The 19,704-nt window shown below is 45.0% G+C and overlaps 1 protein-coding gene across 1 annotated transcript in view; it reads right to left on the minus strand.

The window, feature by feature from the left end:
• The window catches only part of LOC121008785 (carboxypeptidase O-like), a 121,500-nt gene that overhangs the window by 59,408 nt on the left and 42,388 nt on the right, over positions 1-19,704 (minus strand). Inside the window, exons 5-6 of the mRNA XM_040441479.1 lie at positions 17,807-17,917; positions 15,877-15,967 (exon numbers count right to left, since the gene is read on the minus strand). Coding sequence (XP_040297413.1) covers positions 15,877-15,967; positions 17,807-17,917 — 202 coding nt within the window. The remainder of the gene's footprint in view (positions 1-15,876; positions 15,968-17,806; positions 17,918-19,704) is intronic.

The raw sequence follows: 19,704 nt of genomic DNA on the forward strand, positions 1-19,704 counted from the left end.
ACTGCTCTGGCATTCTAGGGGCCCCAAAGCGTGAGAAGAAGTCTGGTATCCAAATGTCTAAAAATGCCCTCCTAAAAGGAATTTGGGCACCTTTGCGCATCTAGGCTGCAAAAAAGTGTCACACATCTGGTATCGCCGTACTCAGGAGAAGTTGGGGAATGTGTTTTGGGGTGTCATTTTACATATACCCATGCTGGGTGAGAGAAATATCTTGGTCAAATGCCAACTTTGTATAAAAAAATGGGAAAAGTTGTCTTTTGCCAAGATATTTCTCTCACCCAGCATGGGTATATGTAAAATGACACCCCAAAACACATTCCCCAACTTCTCCTGAATACGGCGATACCACATGTGTGACACTTTTTTGCAGCCTAGGTGGGCAAAGGGGCCCATATTCCAAAGAGCACCTTTAGGATTTCACAGGTCATTTACCTACTTACCACACATTAGGGCCCCTGGAAAATGCCAGGGCAGTATAACTACCCCACAAGTGACCCCATTTTGGAAAGAAGACACCCCAAGGTATTCCGTGAGGGGCATGGCGAGTTCCTAGAATTTTTTATTTTTTGTCACAAGTTAGTGGAAAATGATGATTTTTTTTTTTTTTTTTTTTTCATACAAAGTCTCATATTCCACTAACTTGTGACAAAAAATAAAAAGTTCCATGAACTCACTATGCCCATCAGCGAATACCTTGGGGTCTCTTCTTTCCAAAATGGGGTCACTTGTGGGGTAGTTATACTGCCCTGGCATTCTAGGGGCCCAAATGTGTGGTAAGGAGTTTGAAATCAAATTCTGTAAAAAATGACCTGTGAAATCCGAAAGGTGCTCTTTTGAATATGGGCCCCTTTGCCCACCTAGGCTGCAAAAAAGTGTCACACATCTGGTATCTCCGTAATCGGGAGAAGTTGGGGAATGTGTTTTGGGGTGTCATTTTACATATACCCATGCTGGGTGAGAGAAATATCTTGGCAAAAGACAACTTTTCCCATTTTTTTATACAAAGTTGGCATTTGACCAAGATATTTATCTCACCCAGCATGGGTATATGTAAAAAGACACCCCAAAACACATTCCTCAACTTCTCCTGAATACAGAGATACCAGATGTGTGACACTTTTTTGCAGCCTAGGTGGGCAAAGGGGCCCACATTCCAAAGAGCACCTTTCGGATTTCACAGGTCATTTACCTACTTACCACACATTTGGGCCCCTAGAATGCCAGGGCAGTATAACTACCCCACAAGTGACCCCATTTTGGAAAGAAGAGACCCCAAGGTATTCGCTGATGGGCATAGTGAGTTCATGGAAGTTTTTATTTTTTGTCACAAGTTTGTGGAATATGAGACTTTGTATGAAAAAAAAAAATAAAAAAAAAAATCATCATTTTCCACTAACTTGTGACAAAAAATAAAAAATTCTAGGAACTCGCCATGCCCCTCACGGAATACCTTGGGGTGTCTTCTTTCCAAAATGGGGTCACTTGTGGGGTAGTTATACTGCCCTGGTATTCTAGGGGCCCAAATGTGTGGTAAGGAGTTTGAAATCAAATTCAGGAAAAAATGAGGAGTGAAATCCGAAAGGTGCTCTTTGGAATATGGGCCCCTTTGCCCACCTAGGCTGCAAAAAAGTGTCACACATCTGGTATCCCCGTACTCAGGAGAAGTTGAGGAATGTGTTTTGGGGTGTCTTTTTACATATACCCATGCTGGGTGAGATAAATATCTTGGTCAAATGACAACTTTGTATAAAAAAATGGGAAAAGTTGTCTTTTGCCAAGATATTTCTCTCACCCAGCATGGGTATATATAAAATGACACCCCAAAACACATTCCCCACCTTTTCCTGAGTACGGAGATACCAGATGTGTGACACTTTTTTGCAGCCTAGGTGGGCAAAGGGGCCCATATTCCAAAGAGCACCTTTCGGATTTCACTGGTCATTTTTTACAGAATTTGATTTCAAACTCCTTACCACACATTTGGGCCCCTAGAATGCCAGGGCAGTATAACTTCCCCACAAGTGACCCCATTTTGGAAAGAAGAGACCCCAAGGTATTCGCTGATGGGCATAGTGAGTTCATAGAACTTTTTATTTTTTGTCACAAGTTAGTGGAATATGAGACTTTGTAAGAAAAAAAAAAAAAAAAAAAAAAATCATAATTTTCCGCTAACTTGTGACAAAAAATAAAAAGTTCTATGAACTCACTATGCCCATCAGTGAATACCTTAGTGTGTGTACTTTCAGAAATGGGGTCATTTGTGGGGTGTTTGTACTGTCTGGGCATTATAGAACCTCAGGAAACATGACAGGTGCTCAGAAAGTCAGAGCTGCTTCAAAAAGCGGAAATTCACATTTTTGTACCATAGTTTGTAAACGCTATAACTTTTACCCAAACCATTTTTTTTTTACCCAAACATTTTTTTTTTATCAAAGACATGTAGAACTATAAATTTAGAGCAAAATTTCTATATGGATGTCGTTTTTTTTTGCAAAATTTTACAACTGAAAGTGAAAAATGTCATTTTTTTGCAAAAAAATCGTTAAATTTCGATTAATAACAAAAAAAGTAAAAATGTCAGCAGCAATGAAATACCACCAAATGAAAGCTCTATTAGTGAGAAGAAAAGGAGGTAAAATTCATTTGGGTGGTAAGTTGCATGACCGAGCAATAAATGGTGAAAGTAGTGTAGGTCAGAAGTGTAAAAAGTGGCCTGGTCTTTCAGGGTGTTTAAGCACTGGGGGCTGAGGTGGTTAAACCAGCTACAGTAAAAGTTGTGAGTTGTATCCTACCACTGTCTACCTCATTATTCAATATTACCACTACAACTGGTTGTAAAACCATAAACGGTACTGGCGTCACGACAAATACCACCAAGGGACCCAGCTGCCACAAGCACCCTAAACACTGCCGTCATCAAGGGCACCTCAACCTCCATCTAGGCTGGTGCTCCCCTATCACAGAGTGTGCCCCGGAAGGTTTCGTGTTGTCTTCCTCATCACTGTGCTGCCGGCCCAGGGAGACTTTCTGCTAACCGTGAGTAAACCGATGAACTGTATTATTTCTTCCCCTCATCGGCCCACAGTGAACCTCACGCGTCGCCCCTGCGGTTCTGGCACGCCACAAATGGAGATCATGCTGCGCATGCACACTGTTATGGGGGATCTGTGGAGGACACACTGTTAGGCTGGGTTCACACGAGCGTGTCCGGATTAGGTCCGGATGCGTCCCGGTGTATTGCGGCAAACCCGCGCGAGTAGGAATGCAATTGCAGTCAGTTTTGACTGCGATTGCGTCCCGTTGTTCAGTTTTTACCGCGCGGGTGCAATGTGTTTTGCACGCGCGTGATAAAAAACCGACTGTGGTACCCAGACCCGAACTTCTTCACAGAAGTTCAGGTTTGGGTTCGGTGTTGTGTAGATGTTATTATTTTCTCATAAGGGAAAATAATAGCATTCTGAAAACAGAATGCTTAGTAGGTGATCAATTGAGGGTTAAAAACAAGAGGAGAAGGTGAGTTAATTTTTTTATTTTTTTTTAACCCTCAATTGATCACCTACTAAGCATTCTGTTTTCAGAATGCTATTATTTTCCCTTATAACCATGTTATAAGGGAAAATAATATAGTGAATAGACTGTCACCTAGCAACCATGCGTGAAAATCGCACCGCATCCGCACTTGCTTGCGGATGCTTGCTATTTTCACGCAACCCCATTCACTTCTATGGGGCCTGCGTTGCGTGAAAAATGCAGAATATAGAGCATGCTGCGATTTTCACGCAACGCACAAGTGATGCGTGAAAATCACCGCTCATCTGAACAGCCCCATTGAAATGAATGGGTCGGGATTCAGTGCGGGTGATTTTCACACATCACTTGTGCGTTGCGTGAAAATCGCAGCATGCTCTATATTCTGCGTTTTTCACGCAACGCAGGCCCCATAGAGGTGAATGGGGTTGCGTGAAAATCGCAAGCATCCGCAAACAAGTGCGGATGCGGTGCGATTTTTACGCATGGTTGCTAGTTGACAGTCTATTCATTATATTATTTTCCCTTATAACATGGTTATAAGGGAAAATAATAGCATTCTGAATACAGAATGCTTAGTAGGTGATCAATTGAGGGTTAAAAATAAATAAAAAAATTAACTCACCTTCTCCTCTTGTTCGCGTAGTTCCCGGTCTCTTCTTTACTTCTTTAAAGATGAGCTATGGGCTAAAGGACCTGTGGTGACGTCAGATCACATGCTCCAATCACATGGTCCATCACCACGGTGATGGACCATGTAATTGGAGCATGTGATCTGACGTCTCCAAAGGTCCTTTAGCCCATAGCTCATCTTTAAAGAAGTAAAGAAGAGACCGGGAACTACGAGAACAAGAGGAGAAGGTGAGTTAATTTTTTACATTTTTTTTATAATTTTTTTTAACCCTCAATTGATCACCTACTAAGAATTCTGTTTTTAGAATGCTATTATTTTCCCTTATAACCATGTTATAAGGGAAAATAATAACATCTACACAATACCGAACCCAAACCTGAACTTCTGTGAAGAAGTTCGGGTCTGGGTACCACAGCCGTTTTTTTATCACGCGCGTGCAAAACACATTGCACCCGCGCGCTAAAAACTGAACAACGGGACGCAATCGCAGTCAAAACTGACTGCAATTGCATTCCTACTCGCGCGGGTTTGCCGCAATACACCGGGACGCATCCGGACCTAATCCGGACATGCTCGTGTGAACCCAGCCTTATGGGGGACCTGTGGATGTCACACTGTTATGGGGGACCTGTGGATGTCACACTGTTATGGGGGACCTGTGGATGACACACTGTTATGGGGGACCTGTGGATGACACACTGTTATGGGGGACCTGTGGATGACACACTGTTATGGGGGACCTGTGGATTTTCACACTGTTATGGGGGACCTGTGGATTTTTACACGGTTATGGGGGACCTGTGGATTTTTACACTGTTATGGGGGACCTGTGGATTTTTACACGGTTATGGGGGACCTGTGGATTTTTACACTGTTATGGGGGACCTGTGGATTTTTACATTGTTATGGGGGACCTGTGGATTTTTACACTGTTATGGGGGACCTGTGGATTTTTACACTATTATGGGGGACCTGTGGATTTTTACACGGTTTGGGGGACCTGTGGATTTTTACACTGTTATGGGGGACCTGTGGATTTTTACACTGTTATGGGGGACCTGTGGACGACACACTGTTATGGGGGACCTGTGGACGACACACTGTTATGGGGGACCTGTGGACGACACACTGTTATGGGGGACCTGTGGACGACACACTGTTATGGGGGACCTGTGGACGACACACTGTTATGGGGGACCTGTGGACGATACACTTATGGGGGACCTGTGGACGACACACTGTTATGGGGGACCTGTGGACGACACACTGTTATGGGGGACCTGTGGACGACACACTGTTATGGGGGACTTGTGGACGACACACTGTTATGGGGGACCTGTGGACGACACACTGTTATGGGGAACCTATGGATGACACACTGTTATGGGGGACCTGTGGACGACACACTGTTATGGGGGACCTGTGGATGTCACACTGTTATGGGGGGTATAGTTGGCCACTGACCCTTTGGGATCAGAGACAACGATGCGAAGCACCAGGGAAATATAGACTGAACACAGACCAAAGTCAAGGCAGGCTGAATAATTGTGTAAACCAAATTAAATGTTTGGGACAGGCAGAGTACATGCGTAATCCAGGTCACAGTTCCAAGGTCAGGGCAGGTATAAAGGAGCAGAATTGATAGACAAGGTACAATACGCAGGTAGACAAACAAGGGATAACCTTTGCTAGTTTCTAGCAACTAGAAAACCTCATAGCTTAGGCAAGAAGGTGGATCCACAGCCCAGCTAAATAGGAAGACTGATCAGCAACTTAACCAGCCCCTGCACAGGGGCAGGATGAAGGGATTAACTCTTGTAGTGCAGAAGCAAAGTTCACAGAGGACTATTCCCAATTCACACAGGGAGAGTGGAGCAACGTCAACGGCTGCCCAGAACAACAAGACAGCAGTAAGCACGGCACGGCCTTATGAGGCTATGTGAACATAGAAATGTATGGCTCTGGCAAGGCAGGGAGTAAAAAATGAAAACAAAAGAAAAATTGAAAATTCCTGGATCTTGAAGGGCTAAACAAATGTATAGACAGGGTATAGTGTTGAGCGAACTTGTGTTTTAAGTTCGGCGTCTAAAGTTCGGGTTCTGGTTATCAAAGAATCACGTTATGGATTCTAAATTCCGTTATGGTCCGTGGTAGCGGAATCCTTAACGCGATTCTTAGATAACCCTAACTTTAGACGCCGAACTTAAAACACAAGTAAGCTCAACACTATTAGGGTACTATCACACTAGCGTTATTCTTTTCCAGCATTGAGTTCCATCCTAGGGGCTCAATACCGGAAAAGAACTGAGCAGTTTTATCCTAATGCATTCTGAATGGAGAGCAATCTTACCGCAGCATGCTGCGGTTTTATCTCTTGCCGGAATGCCGAATCTGGCATTTTTTCTCATTGAAATGCATGAATGCCAGATCCAGCCCCAATTGTTCCGGCAAAACGGATCCGGCATTGCGGTCTGCGCATGCTCAGACCGCAAAAAATGGGAAAAAAAAATAAATGCTGGATCTGTTTTTCCAGATGACACCGGAGAGACGGATCCGTCTGACAAATGCCATCAGTTTGCATACCTTTTGACTGCCGAAATCCTCTGCTGCAAGTGTGAAAGTACCCTTAGAGGTATTCCAGTTACATTAAGCTATAACTTTTAGATTGGTGAGGGTCCTATAGCTGGGACCTCCACTGATTACAAGAAAGGTTGCACCGTACTCCCTGCAGCCCCCTGAAATGAATGGAGCAGCCAGTCGGGCAAGCGTGTGACTGTTCCATTCATTTCTATAGGAGTTCCGGAGATAGCTGAGTACAGCACTCGCCTATCTCTGAAATTCCCATAGAAATGAACAGAGTGGCTGTGCGCATGCCCGACATTGGGCTGCAGGGGATACAGTGCAGCATACGGGTAGGTTACCCGACACTGCTATATTATAATGTGTATCTCCCTTTAAGAAAGTTAGGCCTGTTGCAGGCAATTCTTATTCCAGCCAGCAGAGGGAGCCCCCAGTTCAGTATAAATAGGCTAGGGCCTAGCCTAGAGGGTTAGTTGGAAGTTTCTAGAGTTAGTTCTGAGAGATTCAGGACTCAGTAAGGAGTGCAGAAATTGCACTACTGGTGTGGAGGATCAATCCCACCCTTATTTCCAGATTGATTATACCTGAGGTACTCCAAGGATAGAGCCTGCCATCAGGAGAGAAGAAACCTCTACCAAACCTTTACTCAAGGGTTATCACCAGGATTTAGGTGTCTGGACCTTGAGGGTATTGCCTACAGCCAGGAACTAAAGCAGCAGAAGAAATAAGTGTACCCCTGCAGAGAGAATAGTTGCCTGAAGGGTATTGCTGCATTTTGCGTAAGAGGAAATCCCTGATCCTAGGAGGCCTGTCTTGAAGTTAGTCTTTTTGTGACTGTGAGTAAAAGCCTGAACTACTGCTGTAACTGTATGGTAAATTGTGGAACAACTCTGGAACTGTATTCACTGACTGTCCATCCAACTACAAATTCATTCAGTAAAGTTAACCTGTTAAATAAATATCCGGATTGCTCCATTATTCCACCTATCACTACACGGTGTGTCACCGTTCAATTGGCACTGGCGTCACGACATTTATCAACTGCCTGTTCCGGTATTGACCTGATTGAAGACGACAGTGAATCCCAGGTTAGTGGGTTGCCCTGCACTACAAAGCCCCGCATACCTAAAGCTACACTACTGACCCCCTGGGACACTGCATCGCTCTTTTTGGCGTCACGAACAGGATACGCATGCTTCTGGAGTGCAGGGAAGTGTGAACTGTGTGCTTTAACTATTCTACCACCGTATTGCAAGGACTGTACCCTTTATTTCCGAGTCGGTGGATTACAATTGTGCCTGGGAGGAATCGGAGGCGCTGTGCTGTGTTGCGCTACCCCCAGGAAAAGAAAATCGTGTTTGTGGATTACAATTTATTCACTTGTCAACACCCCTGCTTGCTGTCAGGGAATGGTGACCAAGATGGCCGACAGCCGCCTGGAGTAAAGTTTACCGCGCTGCTGAGGACCCTCATTGGCGGATCCCTTCAAAGACACAGAGAATCCCGCCCCTCTTCATCATCGCACCGCCGCGGCCCTGCTTCTTCCACGTCAGCAACGTCACCGCGTCTACAGGACGTCCGGAGCCTCGCGAGAGTTGGCCTGCGCAACCCCAGCGATTCCGGTAAGGACTTGTAACCGGAGGGAAGGGGATTGTACCGGCTCCTTTAGTTGCCAGCGGCCACATCTGGATAAACTAACATGTCAGAACCGGGAGTTCCCGAGCAGCCGGCCCCGGGAGAGCTTGCGGCTCCTAATCATCCTATAGCCCCCAGCATGATGCCCTTTACTATGCCTTACTATTTTGGGGCCCCATGGTTTCCCCGCTATAAAGGAGAGACCCATACCTTAAGAGACTTTAAAGAAAAGTTGCTGGCATTATTCAAACTGTACCCCATAAATGCCGAACAGCAGATGGAAATCCTGCTAGCGCAACTGGAGGGAGCTGCCCGCAGAGAGGTATTATCCTGGCCTGCTGCTGAGCGGAGTACTCTAGAGCAGATATTCACCCGCCTCAGGGCCACTTTTGAAACCAGAACTGCCTCAGAGATAAAGATGCACTTCTTTGGCAAGAAGCAGAAGTCCGGTGAGTCCCTCCGTGACTATGCACTATCACTTCAGGAGGCTTTGGGAGCTGTAATACAGATAGATCCCAAGGAGGCTGATAATCAAGACCAGACCCTGAGGGAACAATTTATCACAGGGGTGTCCAGTGAGCAAATGAGGACCCAATTAAAAATGCTGTCAGCCCAACACCCTAGCAGTACCTTTCTGGATTTTAAAGAACTGGCTATAAAAATTCTGGGGTCAACAGTACCTGCAGAGTTGAACATCCCACCGGAGTCACCAGCCTGCAGGCCAAAACCCCTTATCCCTGCTCAAGCTGAGGCCGGCCAAGCTGTTCAAGCTTCAGCTACTGATGCCATTGCCGTACTGACGGAACGGGTAAACCATCTCACTAAAAGTCTAGAGAGAGTGTGCAGAAAGATAGAGGAATGGGAAAAACCCATAATGTCAGAGGAAGAGTTCCTGTCACCTCCTAAACCGTTCTCACCTCCATACCAAGAGACTCACCCCAGATCCTGGGAGGCGTAATAGAGATCGTTCTAAGGACCGCAAACGGCCCGTGTGTAAATACTGTAAAAAGGTGGGACACACAGAATCCACGTGCTGGCAGTTAAACGGGCTACCCTCGAGGCTGAGGACCACCCCTCGAGAGGTAGAACATTAGGTCCAAAAGATCCAAGTTGGATGCCCCGGTATGTAGGATCCCATCCTAAAATCAATGTAGAGATCAACGGGGTCCCCTTTGAAGCCCTACTAGATACTGGGTCCCAGGTCACTACCATTCAGCTGCCCACATTTGAAAAATTCTGGGACACCAACCAGTTAACCCAGCCACCTGAATCCTGGGTGGAGATTATCGCCAGCAATGGCAAGCCAGTAAAGGTTCATGGATACTGGGAACCCACTTTGCAGGTGGGAGAAGCAACCTTGCCCCAACAGGGGGTGATAGTAGTACAGGCCGGCGACAGAGGAGGACATCCTGTCATTCTAGGCACCAATGTCTTCAAAAAATGTTATTCTGAAATACTTGCCGCATTACACCAGACTTTGCCCACTGCTTCCTCTGCATCCAAGAGGGTGATTCAGAAGACTATTACTGTGTTAAGTGCTCAGCAGAGGTTTGCTAATGGGAAAGGAGAAATTTGTACTGCCAGGATCCGTGATATTAAGCCTGTGACTTTGCCTCCTAATTCTCAAACTCTTTTATGGTGTTGTGCTATCCTGGGAGTTCAAGGCCAAGATTATCCAGCCCTGGTGGAACCAATCCAGATGGAGAACTACCCTTATGTGAGAGCTGCCAAGTGCCTGGTGAACGTCTCCCAAGGTAAAGTACCTGTCCGTCTGATTAACCTGAGTGATCATCCTGTTGCGCTTACTAAGCATTGCCCTGTTGCCCAGCTGTCCCAGGTGTCCTTCCAAGACATCATTCGTCTTCCAGTGACAGAAAAGCCGCCGGCTGCAGTCAGCGGACGTCCGCCGGTGACCCAGCCACAAGTGCCCTGGTGGGAAGAGCTCCATGTAGGGGACGAGACTACCCCCCAACATCAACAAGAAGGGATTCTACAGCTTGTCAAAGAGCACCACCAGGCCTTCAGTAAACATGCTACTGATTATGGAGAGGTTAGTGCCATACAACACACCATACCTACTGGCTCTCATCCTCCTATCAAGGAGAGATACAGACCCTTACCGCCTACTTCATATCAGACTGCAAAAGAAATGATCCAAGAGATGAAAGACTCTAATGTAATCTGGGACAGCCGTAGCCCGTGGGCTGCACCCCTGGTCCTTGTAAAGAAAAAGGATGGTGGTATCCGTTTCTTTGTGGATTATAGAAAAATTAACCAAATAACCCACAAAGATGCATACCCACTGCCCCGCATTGAGGAGTCACTAACTGCTTTGGGCTCCTCCGCTTATTTCTCCACATTGGACTTGACCAGTGGCTACTGGCAAGTACCTATGGCCCCTGCAGATAGGGAAAAGACTGCTTTCACCACTCCCATGGGCCTGTTCGAATTCAATTGTATGCCGTTCGGGCTATGTAATGCCCCAGGGACTTTCCAGAGACTAATGGAGCGGTGTTTGGGTCACAAAAACTTTGAAACAGTGCTGCTGTATCTAGATGATGTCATTGTATACTCAAAAACATATGAGGACCATCTGAAACATTTCGCAGAGGTATTTGAAATCCTTATCAAATATGGCTTGAAAGTAAAACCATCCAAGTGTCACTTGCTCAAACCTGCAGTAAAATACCTGGGGCATGTGGTAAGCGAAGAGGGCGTGCAACCTGACCCGGATAAGCTAGCGGCTGTTCGTAATTGGCCGGTCCCCACTACCGTCAAAGAGGTGAGGAGTTTCCTTAGCTTTGCAGGCTACTACAGGCGTTTTATCCCCCATTTTGCTCAAATAGCTGATCCTATCCAGGAACTCCTGAGGGGGCAACCCAAGAAAAGTCCTAGAACTCCTGTGCCCATTGAGTGGAATGAGGAAAGAGAGATAGCGTTCCAATTGTTAAAAAAGAAACTGACCGAGCCTCCGGTGTTAGGTTATCCGGACTACAACAAGCCCTTCCACCTGTATACCGATGCTAGCAAACGAGGTCTGGGAGCTGTGTTGGCCCACGAGGGTAAAAGAAAGAGTGATAGCTTATGCAAGCCGCTCCCTGAAAGGAGCTGAGAAAAATGACCAGAATTATAGTTCCTTCAAACTAGAGTTCCTTGCATTAGTGTGGGCAGTGACGGAGAAATTCAAAGATTATCTAGCCGCCACCCCATTCATTGCATTCACCGACAATAACCCTCTGGCGCATCTAAATACAGCTAAATTGGGGGCCTTGGAGCAGAGATGGGCCTCTCGCCTCGCCAATTATGATTTCTCTGTAAAATACTGTGCTGGACGTACTAATGACAATGCTGATGCTTTATCCAGGCTTCCCACAGAGACAGCTCCTGATGATGGGCGGGATGCTTGGGAAGATGTAGAAATGCCAGCCTTCTATAACAAGTTTGCTCAACAGGATCAGGCTCGAGCTACCAATGACAGAGCCGCAGCCCTTTCACCCTCCAGTAGGCCTGAGCCCAAAGAAGAAAGGTGGGTGAAATTACAGTCTGAAAGTAGAGTGCTGGGTGAGTTGTTGGATTTTATTACTAGTGGCAGAGCCCCTGAGAGGATTAGGCGTAAGAGTGCAGATCCAGAGCTCATCAAACTGTGGAGACAGCGCCATCAGCTCTTCATACAAAAAGGCCTATTGCTACGGAGAAGCCTAGACCCAGTATCCAACGAAAGAGTGCACCAGATTCTCATACCCCGGTGAGATGCAGGTATGGTGTTGGAGATGTACCACAATCAATCCGGTCATTTTGGGGTCCAAAAGACTGAGGCTAATATCCGCCAGCGGTTTTATTGGGTGGGCATGAGAGAAGACATTGAGAGGTGGTGTCGAGAGTGTATAGCCTGTGCCTTAAAACGAAGTGAGCACCACGACCAGAGGGCACCACTGAGACCCATTGTAAGTACCCGTCCTCTTGAACTTGTCGCCATCGACCATGGGAAGCTGGAGCCTAGTCGCTCAGGGTATGCTTATGCCATGACTATTATTGACCATTTCACTAAGTTTGTTGTAGCGGTGCCTGTGAGAGACCAGACGGCCAAGACTACAGCCGAACTGTTCTGGAAACACTTCCTCCTGCCCTACGGATGTCCAGAAAAGATCCTCACTGATCAAGGACCTGCTTTTGAGTCCCATCTGTTCCATGAACTTTGCCGCTTACACAACTGTAAGAAGATCCGGACAACGGCCTACCATCCTCAAGGTAACGGATTGTGTGAAAAAATGAATCAGACCTTGATAGAGATGCTGAGGGCCGTGCCTCCTGAAACCAGAGGAGATTGGCCCAGTCTGTTGCCACAGCTCATGTACACGTACAACCATACCATCCATTGTTCCACGGGGTATACCCCTTTTTATTTGATGTTTGGGCGCCAAGGGACATTGCCTGCTGATCACTCATTGGACATACACGTACCTGATTGCATTAACCCATTACCTTCAAGTTAAATGGCTTCATAGGATTTATTATACTCCTGTGAGACTATTTAAAATGGGTAAATTGCCGAACCCTCATTGTACAAGATGTGGACATGAAAACGGTTGTCTTATACACATGGTTTGGCAGTGTCCGATTATTCATGGCTTCTGGGAAGAGATCCATAAATATTTTAATGACAAACTAGGCTTTCCTAACGTCTGTACTGAACTCACTAGTCTGTTGGGAGTAGCCAACGAGATTGTTCCCACCAAATTTGGCAGGAAGCTGTATAGAATACTCTTATATTATGCTAGGAAAACTATCCTTCTCAACTGGAAACCTCCTAAGAATCCTACTGTGCAACAATGGGTACATCTAGTTAATGCTGATCTTGAATTATACAAGTTTGTGTATGAGAGAAGAGGGACCCCTGATCGCTTCATGAAGATATGGGACCCCTGGATTGGAGCCCAGACTCTAGTACCATAGATGACTGAAAGACTGTTCTGACCAATGAAGGCGTGTGTGAATGTGTGTGTGTGTGCAGTACTTTTAATCTTCCTTAGGATTGATATGTTGGGTACTGTTCATCCTGAAAGTGATATCTTTTTCTTCTGTCCCAAACTTGGGTCATGAGGAACTGTTATGATTGATCCCATGTATTTGATTTGTACTGGACTCAATTGATGATTGTCTGTATTTGATGTGTTTGTTATGCTTTTTGCTAAATTAATAAATAAAAAGATACTATTAAAAAAAAAACATTACCTAACACCGACTGGGTTGCTGAGCATCAAAGGCGATTGAATACAGCCAAAGCCATTGTTCAGGAACGTATGGATTATGCTAGAGACCGACAGCAGAGAGACTATGATCAAGCAGCCCATGCAGAACCCTTGACAATAGGGGCTGTGGTGTGGTTGAAAAATAACCGCCGTACAAGTAAACTGGACAGTAAATGGGAGCAAAATCCCTATGTTGTCACTGCAATCCCAAATGTTGGGACCCACACTTATGAGATCACCCGGGAAGGCAGGGGATCCCAAATTGTGCACAGGAACCGGTTAAAGCTCTGTCTGATGCAAGAACCCAGTGCTGAGGGTTCTAGATCTGAATCACCTGTGTCAGAGCCATCAATACAGCCCGAGGATCCTATGCAGGCTGTCAGTAATCTAAGGTATGACTCTGATCCCATGCATTGGCTTCTGACACCATGGTTGAACTTGTTGGTGCCCGCTCCGGCACCTACTGTATCTTCACCTCCAGAAGAGACGGTTCAAAATGCCCCGGATCCAGTCCCCCTTATAGGGGATCTAGTTGTTCCTGTTGTTCCTGTTGTTCCTGACCAGGGTCTCACTGATGGAGACCCTCCTGTTGCTTCTCTCTCTTCTACCTCGATGCTAAGGGAAGAGGAGACCCCTGTGTTGAGAAGGTCCACCCGGATGAACAAGGGACGTCCGCCAGTCCGTTTAGGGGACTTTGACTATGCTGGTGGTGTCTCCTCCCGAGCAGTTGCTACTGGAAATAGCTTGCTTGACGTTTGTGCGCAAGAATGGACTCCTCCACGTGAGCCCTTGCCTGTTCTACACCCGCAGGAAACCCCTGTGTAGTTCCTTTATTATACTGCAGCCAAGGAAAATGGACTAACCTGGTTCACCTTAAGTCCGCTGTGCCAGGTCAGCGGCCGTGTCTAAGAAGCAAGAAGACGCCCCTTTTCCTTGCGTCATTTGTTCATTAAGTTACAAATGTTATATCTTCTGTGTGAAATAATTATTTATCATATTTATAATGTAATGCTTAAATTATGTACCATTTTATGCCGGTTCAGGAAGGTGTGTGTGAGTACGAGGCCTTACTCACGTTAGAGTCTGGGGGTGTGCAGCATACGGGTAGGTTACCCGACACTGCTATATTATAATGTGTATCTCCCTTTAAGAAAGTTAGGCCTGTTGCAGGCAATTCTTATTCCAGCCAGCAGAGGGAGCCCCCAGTTCAGTATAAATAGGCTAGGGCCTAGCCTAGAGGGTTAGTTGGAAGTTTCTAGAGTTAGTTCTGAGAGATTCAGGACTCAATAAGGAGTGCAGAAATTGCACTACTGGTGTGGAGGATCAATCCCACCCTGATTTCCAGGTTGATTATACCTGAGGTACTCCAAGGATAGAGCCTGCCATCAGGAGAGAAGAAACCTCTACCAAACCTTTACTCAAGGGTTATCACCAGGATTTAGGTGTCTGGACCTTGAAGGTATTGCCTACAGCCAGGAACTAAAGCAGGAGAAGAAATAAGTGTACCCCTGCAGAGAGAATAGTTGCCTGAAGGGTATTGCTGCATTTTGCGTAAGAGGAAATCCCTGATCCTAGGAGGCCTGTCTTGAAGTTAGTCTTTTTGTGACTGTGAGTAAAAGCCTGAACTACTGCTGTAACTGTATGGTAAATTGTGGAACAACTCTGGAACTGTATTCACTGACTGTCCATCCAACTACAAATTCATTCAGTAAAGTTAACCTGTTAAATAAATATCCGGATTGCTCCATTATTCCACCTATCACTACACGGTGTGTCACCGTTCAATTGGCACTGGCGTCACGACATTTATCAACTGCCTGTTCCGGTATTGACCTGATTGAAGACGACAGTGAATCCCAGGTTAGTGGGTTGCCCTGCACTACAAAGCCCCGCATACCTAAAGCTACACTACTGACCCCCTGGGACACTGCAACAGGACACCCGTTCTTGTGATCCAATAGTTATCCCGTATCCTATGGATAGAGGATCATTTAATGTAACCGGGATACACTTTAAGACAATTAACAATGGTCTTGGAAGGGCCGACTTTTGAAAGCTTTGCACTGGCCCCACCAATGTGTCAAAATAGCACTGTTTAAAATGTACAATGACTTTGGCTTTTTAGCGATATCATACACATAATTTAATGGATAACGTATTATTCAAAATACGTACATTTTATGTCTTTTAAGAACAAAATTATGAAGTAAACCAATTTATCATTACAATATCTATCTGTAAACAACTTACTACACCAATGCGCATCAAAATTGCGGTTAAGGTCCACTCCAAAACAGGTTCCGTTGTTTTGAGGTGAACGATTCTTTCTCCACAGGCGTTCCTAGTTGGGAATTAAAATTAAATTTTGGTTGCTTATATAGCTCCAACATATTCAGCAGCACTTTACAGACATTATCACAAACTGTCTCCAGTGCAGCTGACAATCCTCTACAAGAGGTTACTCTTTGGCCTCTTTCACACAGTCAGTATTTGGTCAGTATTTTGGCAACAGTATTTATAAGCCAAAACGAGGAGTGGGTCCAAAACACAGAAGGGCACAGATATTTCTATTATACCTTTTCTCTGTGGGTTTCACTCCTGATTTTGTATTATAAATACTGACGAAATACTTATGCAAAATACCGGCTAAATACTGACCATGTGAAAGAGGCCTTAGGCTCCATTCACACGTCCGCAAAATGTGTCCGCATCCGTTCCGCAATTTTGCGGAACGGGTGCGGACCCATTCATTCTCTATGGGGACGGAATGGATGCGGACAGCACACAGTGTGCTGTCTGCAGCCGCAATTGCGGAGCGCGGCCCCGATTTTGGGTCCGCAGCTCCGCAAAAAGATAGAGCATGTCCTATTCTTGTCCGCAGCTTGCAGACAAGAATAGGCATTTCTTTAGGGGTGACGGGCTGGTGTGTTGCGGACCCGCAATTTGCGGGTCCGCAACACACCACGGACGTGTGAATGTAGCCTTAGGCTAGTTTCAGACGAGCATGTTCTGTGTGGAAATCCCACTTTGTGTGCGAGCGTGATTCCCCGTTATGGACACTGCTGGTTTGTCAGGAGTGCACGGCATTATAATGATTCATAGTGCTATGCGTCTCTGCTTGACCTTACTTCTACAGAATTACACTGACCTAATGCTGTTAGTATAATTCAGTAGATGTAAAGTCATGCAGAGACACACAGCATTATAACTCAGTATAATGCCATGCACTCCTGCCAAACAAGCACAGGACATGCTTGTCTGAAACAAGTCTTAGCGTAAAGCCATATTGTCAGGTTTCCTGATGCAGTTTTGGAAGCCAATATCAGAAATGGATCATAAAAGAAAGGAAAGTATAAAGGACAGATGCAACTTCTCCTCTTTTTGGTATTCACTCCTTGTTTTGGATACCAAAGGGCTAAAGGCTCATGCACACGACCGTTGTTTTTGCTCGGATGTGGACCCATTCACTTCAATGGGGCCGCAAAAGATGCGGACAGCACGCCGTGTGCTGTCCGCATCCGTTGCTTCATTCCGTGGCCCCGCAAAAAAAATATAACATGTCCTATTCTTGTCTGTTTAGCGGACAAGAATAGGCATTTCTACAATGGGCCGCCCGTTCCGCAAATTGCGGAAGGCACACAGGAGGCTTCCGTTTTTTGCGGAGCATTTCTACAGTATGGATCCACAAAATACGGATGAAATGCATATGTTCCGTATGCGTTCCGTATTTTTTGCGGACCTATTGACTTGAATTGGGCCTCGAGCCATGATTTGCGGACAATAATAGGACCTGCACTACTTTTTTGCGGAATGGAAATACGAAAACAAAATGCACACGGAGTACCTTCCGTTGTTTTTGCAGACCTATTGAAGTGAATGGTTCCGCATACGGTCCGCAAGAAAAACGGAACGGAAGCGGACCAAAACAACGGTCGTGTGTATGAGGCCTAAGTCATAGTCAGGTCTTTCCAGACAAAAGAGAAAGATATATATTTTAAAAAGTTTAAGTAAATTAAAATCGGTTTGCTATTAAACAAATCGTGACAGAAATATAAGAGATGCATAAAATATAGGACACTGACTTTTATCATCTATATTTAAAACTACAAAATGTAGTCATTATGTGATCTTTACTGTATAACTAGGAGAAATCATTATTCATCAAATTTCAGATTCTTACCACTGTCCATGTGTAAACATATCCATCAATATTTAAGACAGGTATAACATAAAAATCAACTTGTCTGAGGAGCTTTTTGATTAAACGATCACTCTGTTGTCTTGCTAGAATCTATAGAAGAAATAAATGGATGATAATACAATGAAAAAAGTCCACCAGTGGTATTACAGTTAAGGGAGGTGTCACGCACCACCATCTGCTTTTTGTGTCCGTTTTTAATGCAGTTTCTTTGAGTCAAAGCCAGAAGTGGATCCAGCTGTAAGGAGAAGTAGAAGTCCTTCCATTATATTTCTCATTCCCTTCTAACCCACTTCTGGCTTTGGCTCCAGAAACTGCATTACAAAACGACCACAAAAATCTGTGTGTGGCAAAACCCTTACCCCACTTTTCTATTAACACAAGTACTCGGATGTATATTTGGGAAACTCCACATTTCATACATGCCGTTTTTTGGTGCATTTTTTAAATTTATGCTGCTCTTAAATTAATTAGATATTTGTGAGTGTAAAGCCATACGTAGTTGCATTAAGGCAGCCAATCACGAACTGTTCAGAGATATTGTATGTTTAATGAAGCTTTAAAATTGATTGTTTAGTGCCTGCACAATTTTGTGGTTGAAACCACTGATTGCTGGAAAAATTGTGCAGCCACCTAATGCTCAGCTTGAAAATGACAACAAATGTATCTTTGTGTGGTTCTCGGTCTTGTCTCAACCACCCCAATGCTGCTGGATGTGTCCTTCCCTTTATGGTATGGAGAAAACAAGGTGACGTTCTATGTCTTAATGAGGGTGCCTTCGCACATGCAGTTTTTGAAGTCAGAGCAAGGACTGTATAGAATCGGGAGGGAAGTTCTATAGGATAGATTATACACCTTTTTTTAAACCGTGCCTATTTTTGAAAAAAATTGCATCAAAACAGCACATGTGAAGACACCCTCATTACAGAACAGAACATCACTAAGTTTTCTCAATAGCATAATAAAAACAAATCAGTTAAATAGCAGTATCAATTAAAAAACTACACCAACAGTGCACTTGTCAGGTTGCCCTTACATCTCATTTTGATGGCTGTAATGTGGTCACATCTCAGTGTTCCAAATCTTTGCCTGACAAAGGACCTACAGGTAATGACCCAAACTAACACCATTAGGCCTCTTTCACACGACCGTTTTTTCCCCCCGTTTTTGGGCCGTTTTATGCGTTCCATATACGGTCCGTATACGGAACCATTCTTTTTAATGGGTCCGCAAAAAAAAAAAACGGAATGTACTCCGTATGCATTCCATTTCCGTATTTCCGTTTTTCCGTTCTGTTGAATGAAAGAACAGGTCCTATTATTGCCCGCAAATCAAGTTCCGTGGCTCCATTCAAGTCAATGGGTCCACAAAAAAAAGTATGTCTTCTGCATCCGTTCCGTTTTTGCGGAACCATCCATTGAAAATTTTATGCCCAGCCCAATTTTTTCTATGTAATTACTGTATATTGCATATGCCATACAGAAAAACTGAACGGAAAAACGGAACGCAAATGGAAACACAACGGAAACAAAAAACAGAACAACGGATTCGTGAAAAGCTGACCGCAAAATACTGAAAAAGCCATACAGTCGTGTGCAAGAGGCCTTAGGGTCCATTCACACGTCAGCAAAGTGGGTCCGCATCCGTTCCGCAATTTAGCCATTCATTTTCAATGGGGCCGGAATGTGCTGTCCGCATCTGCACTTGCGGATCCGCACAACACCTACGGACGTGTGAATGGACCCTTAGGCTAAATGCACACGATCAGGATTGCGTGCGGATTTTCCACGCAGATTTGCGTGTGGAAAATCCGCACCAAAAGTCATGTACATTGTATTCTATGAGAATTTTAAGATCTCAATGCACACAATGCAGATTTT

The sequence above is a fragment of the Bufo bufo genome, chromosome 7 (genome assembly GCF_905171765.1).
Source record: "Bufo bufo chromosome 7, aBufBuf1.1, whole genome shotgun sequence".
Lineage (NCBI taxonomy): Eukaryota > Metazoa > Chordata > Amphibia > Anura > Bufonidae > Bufo > Bufo bufo.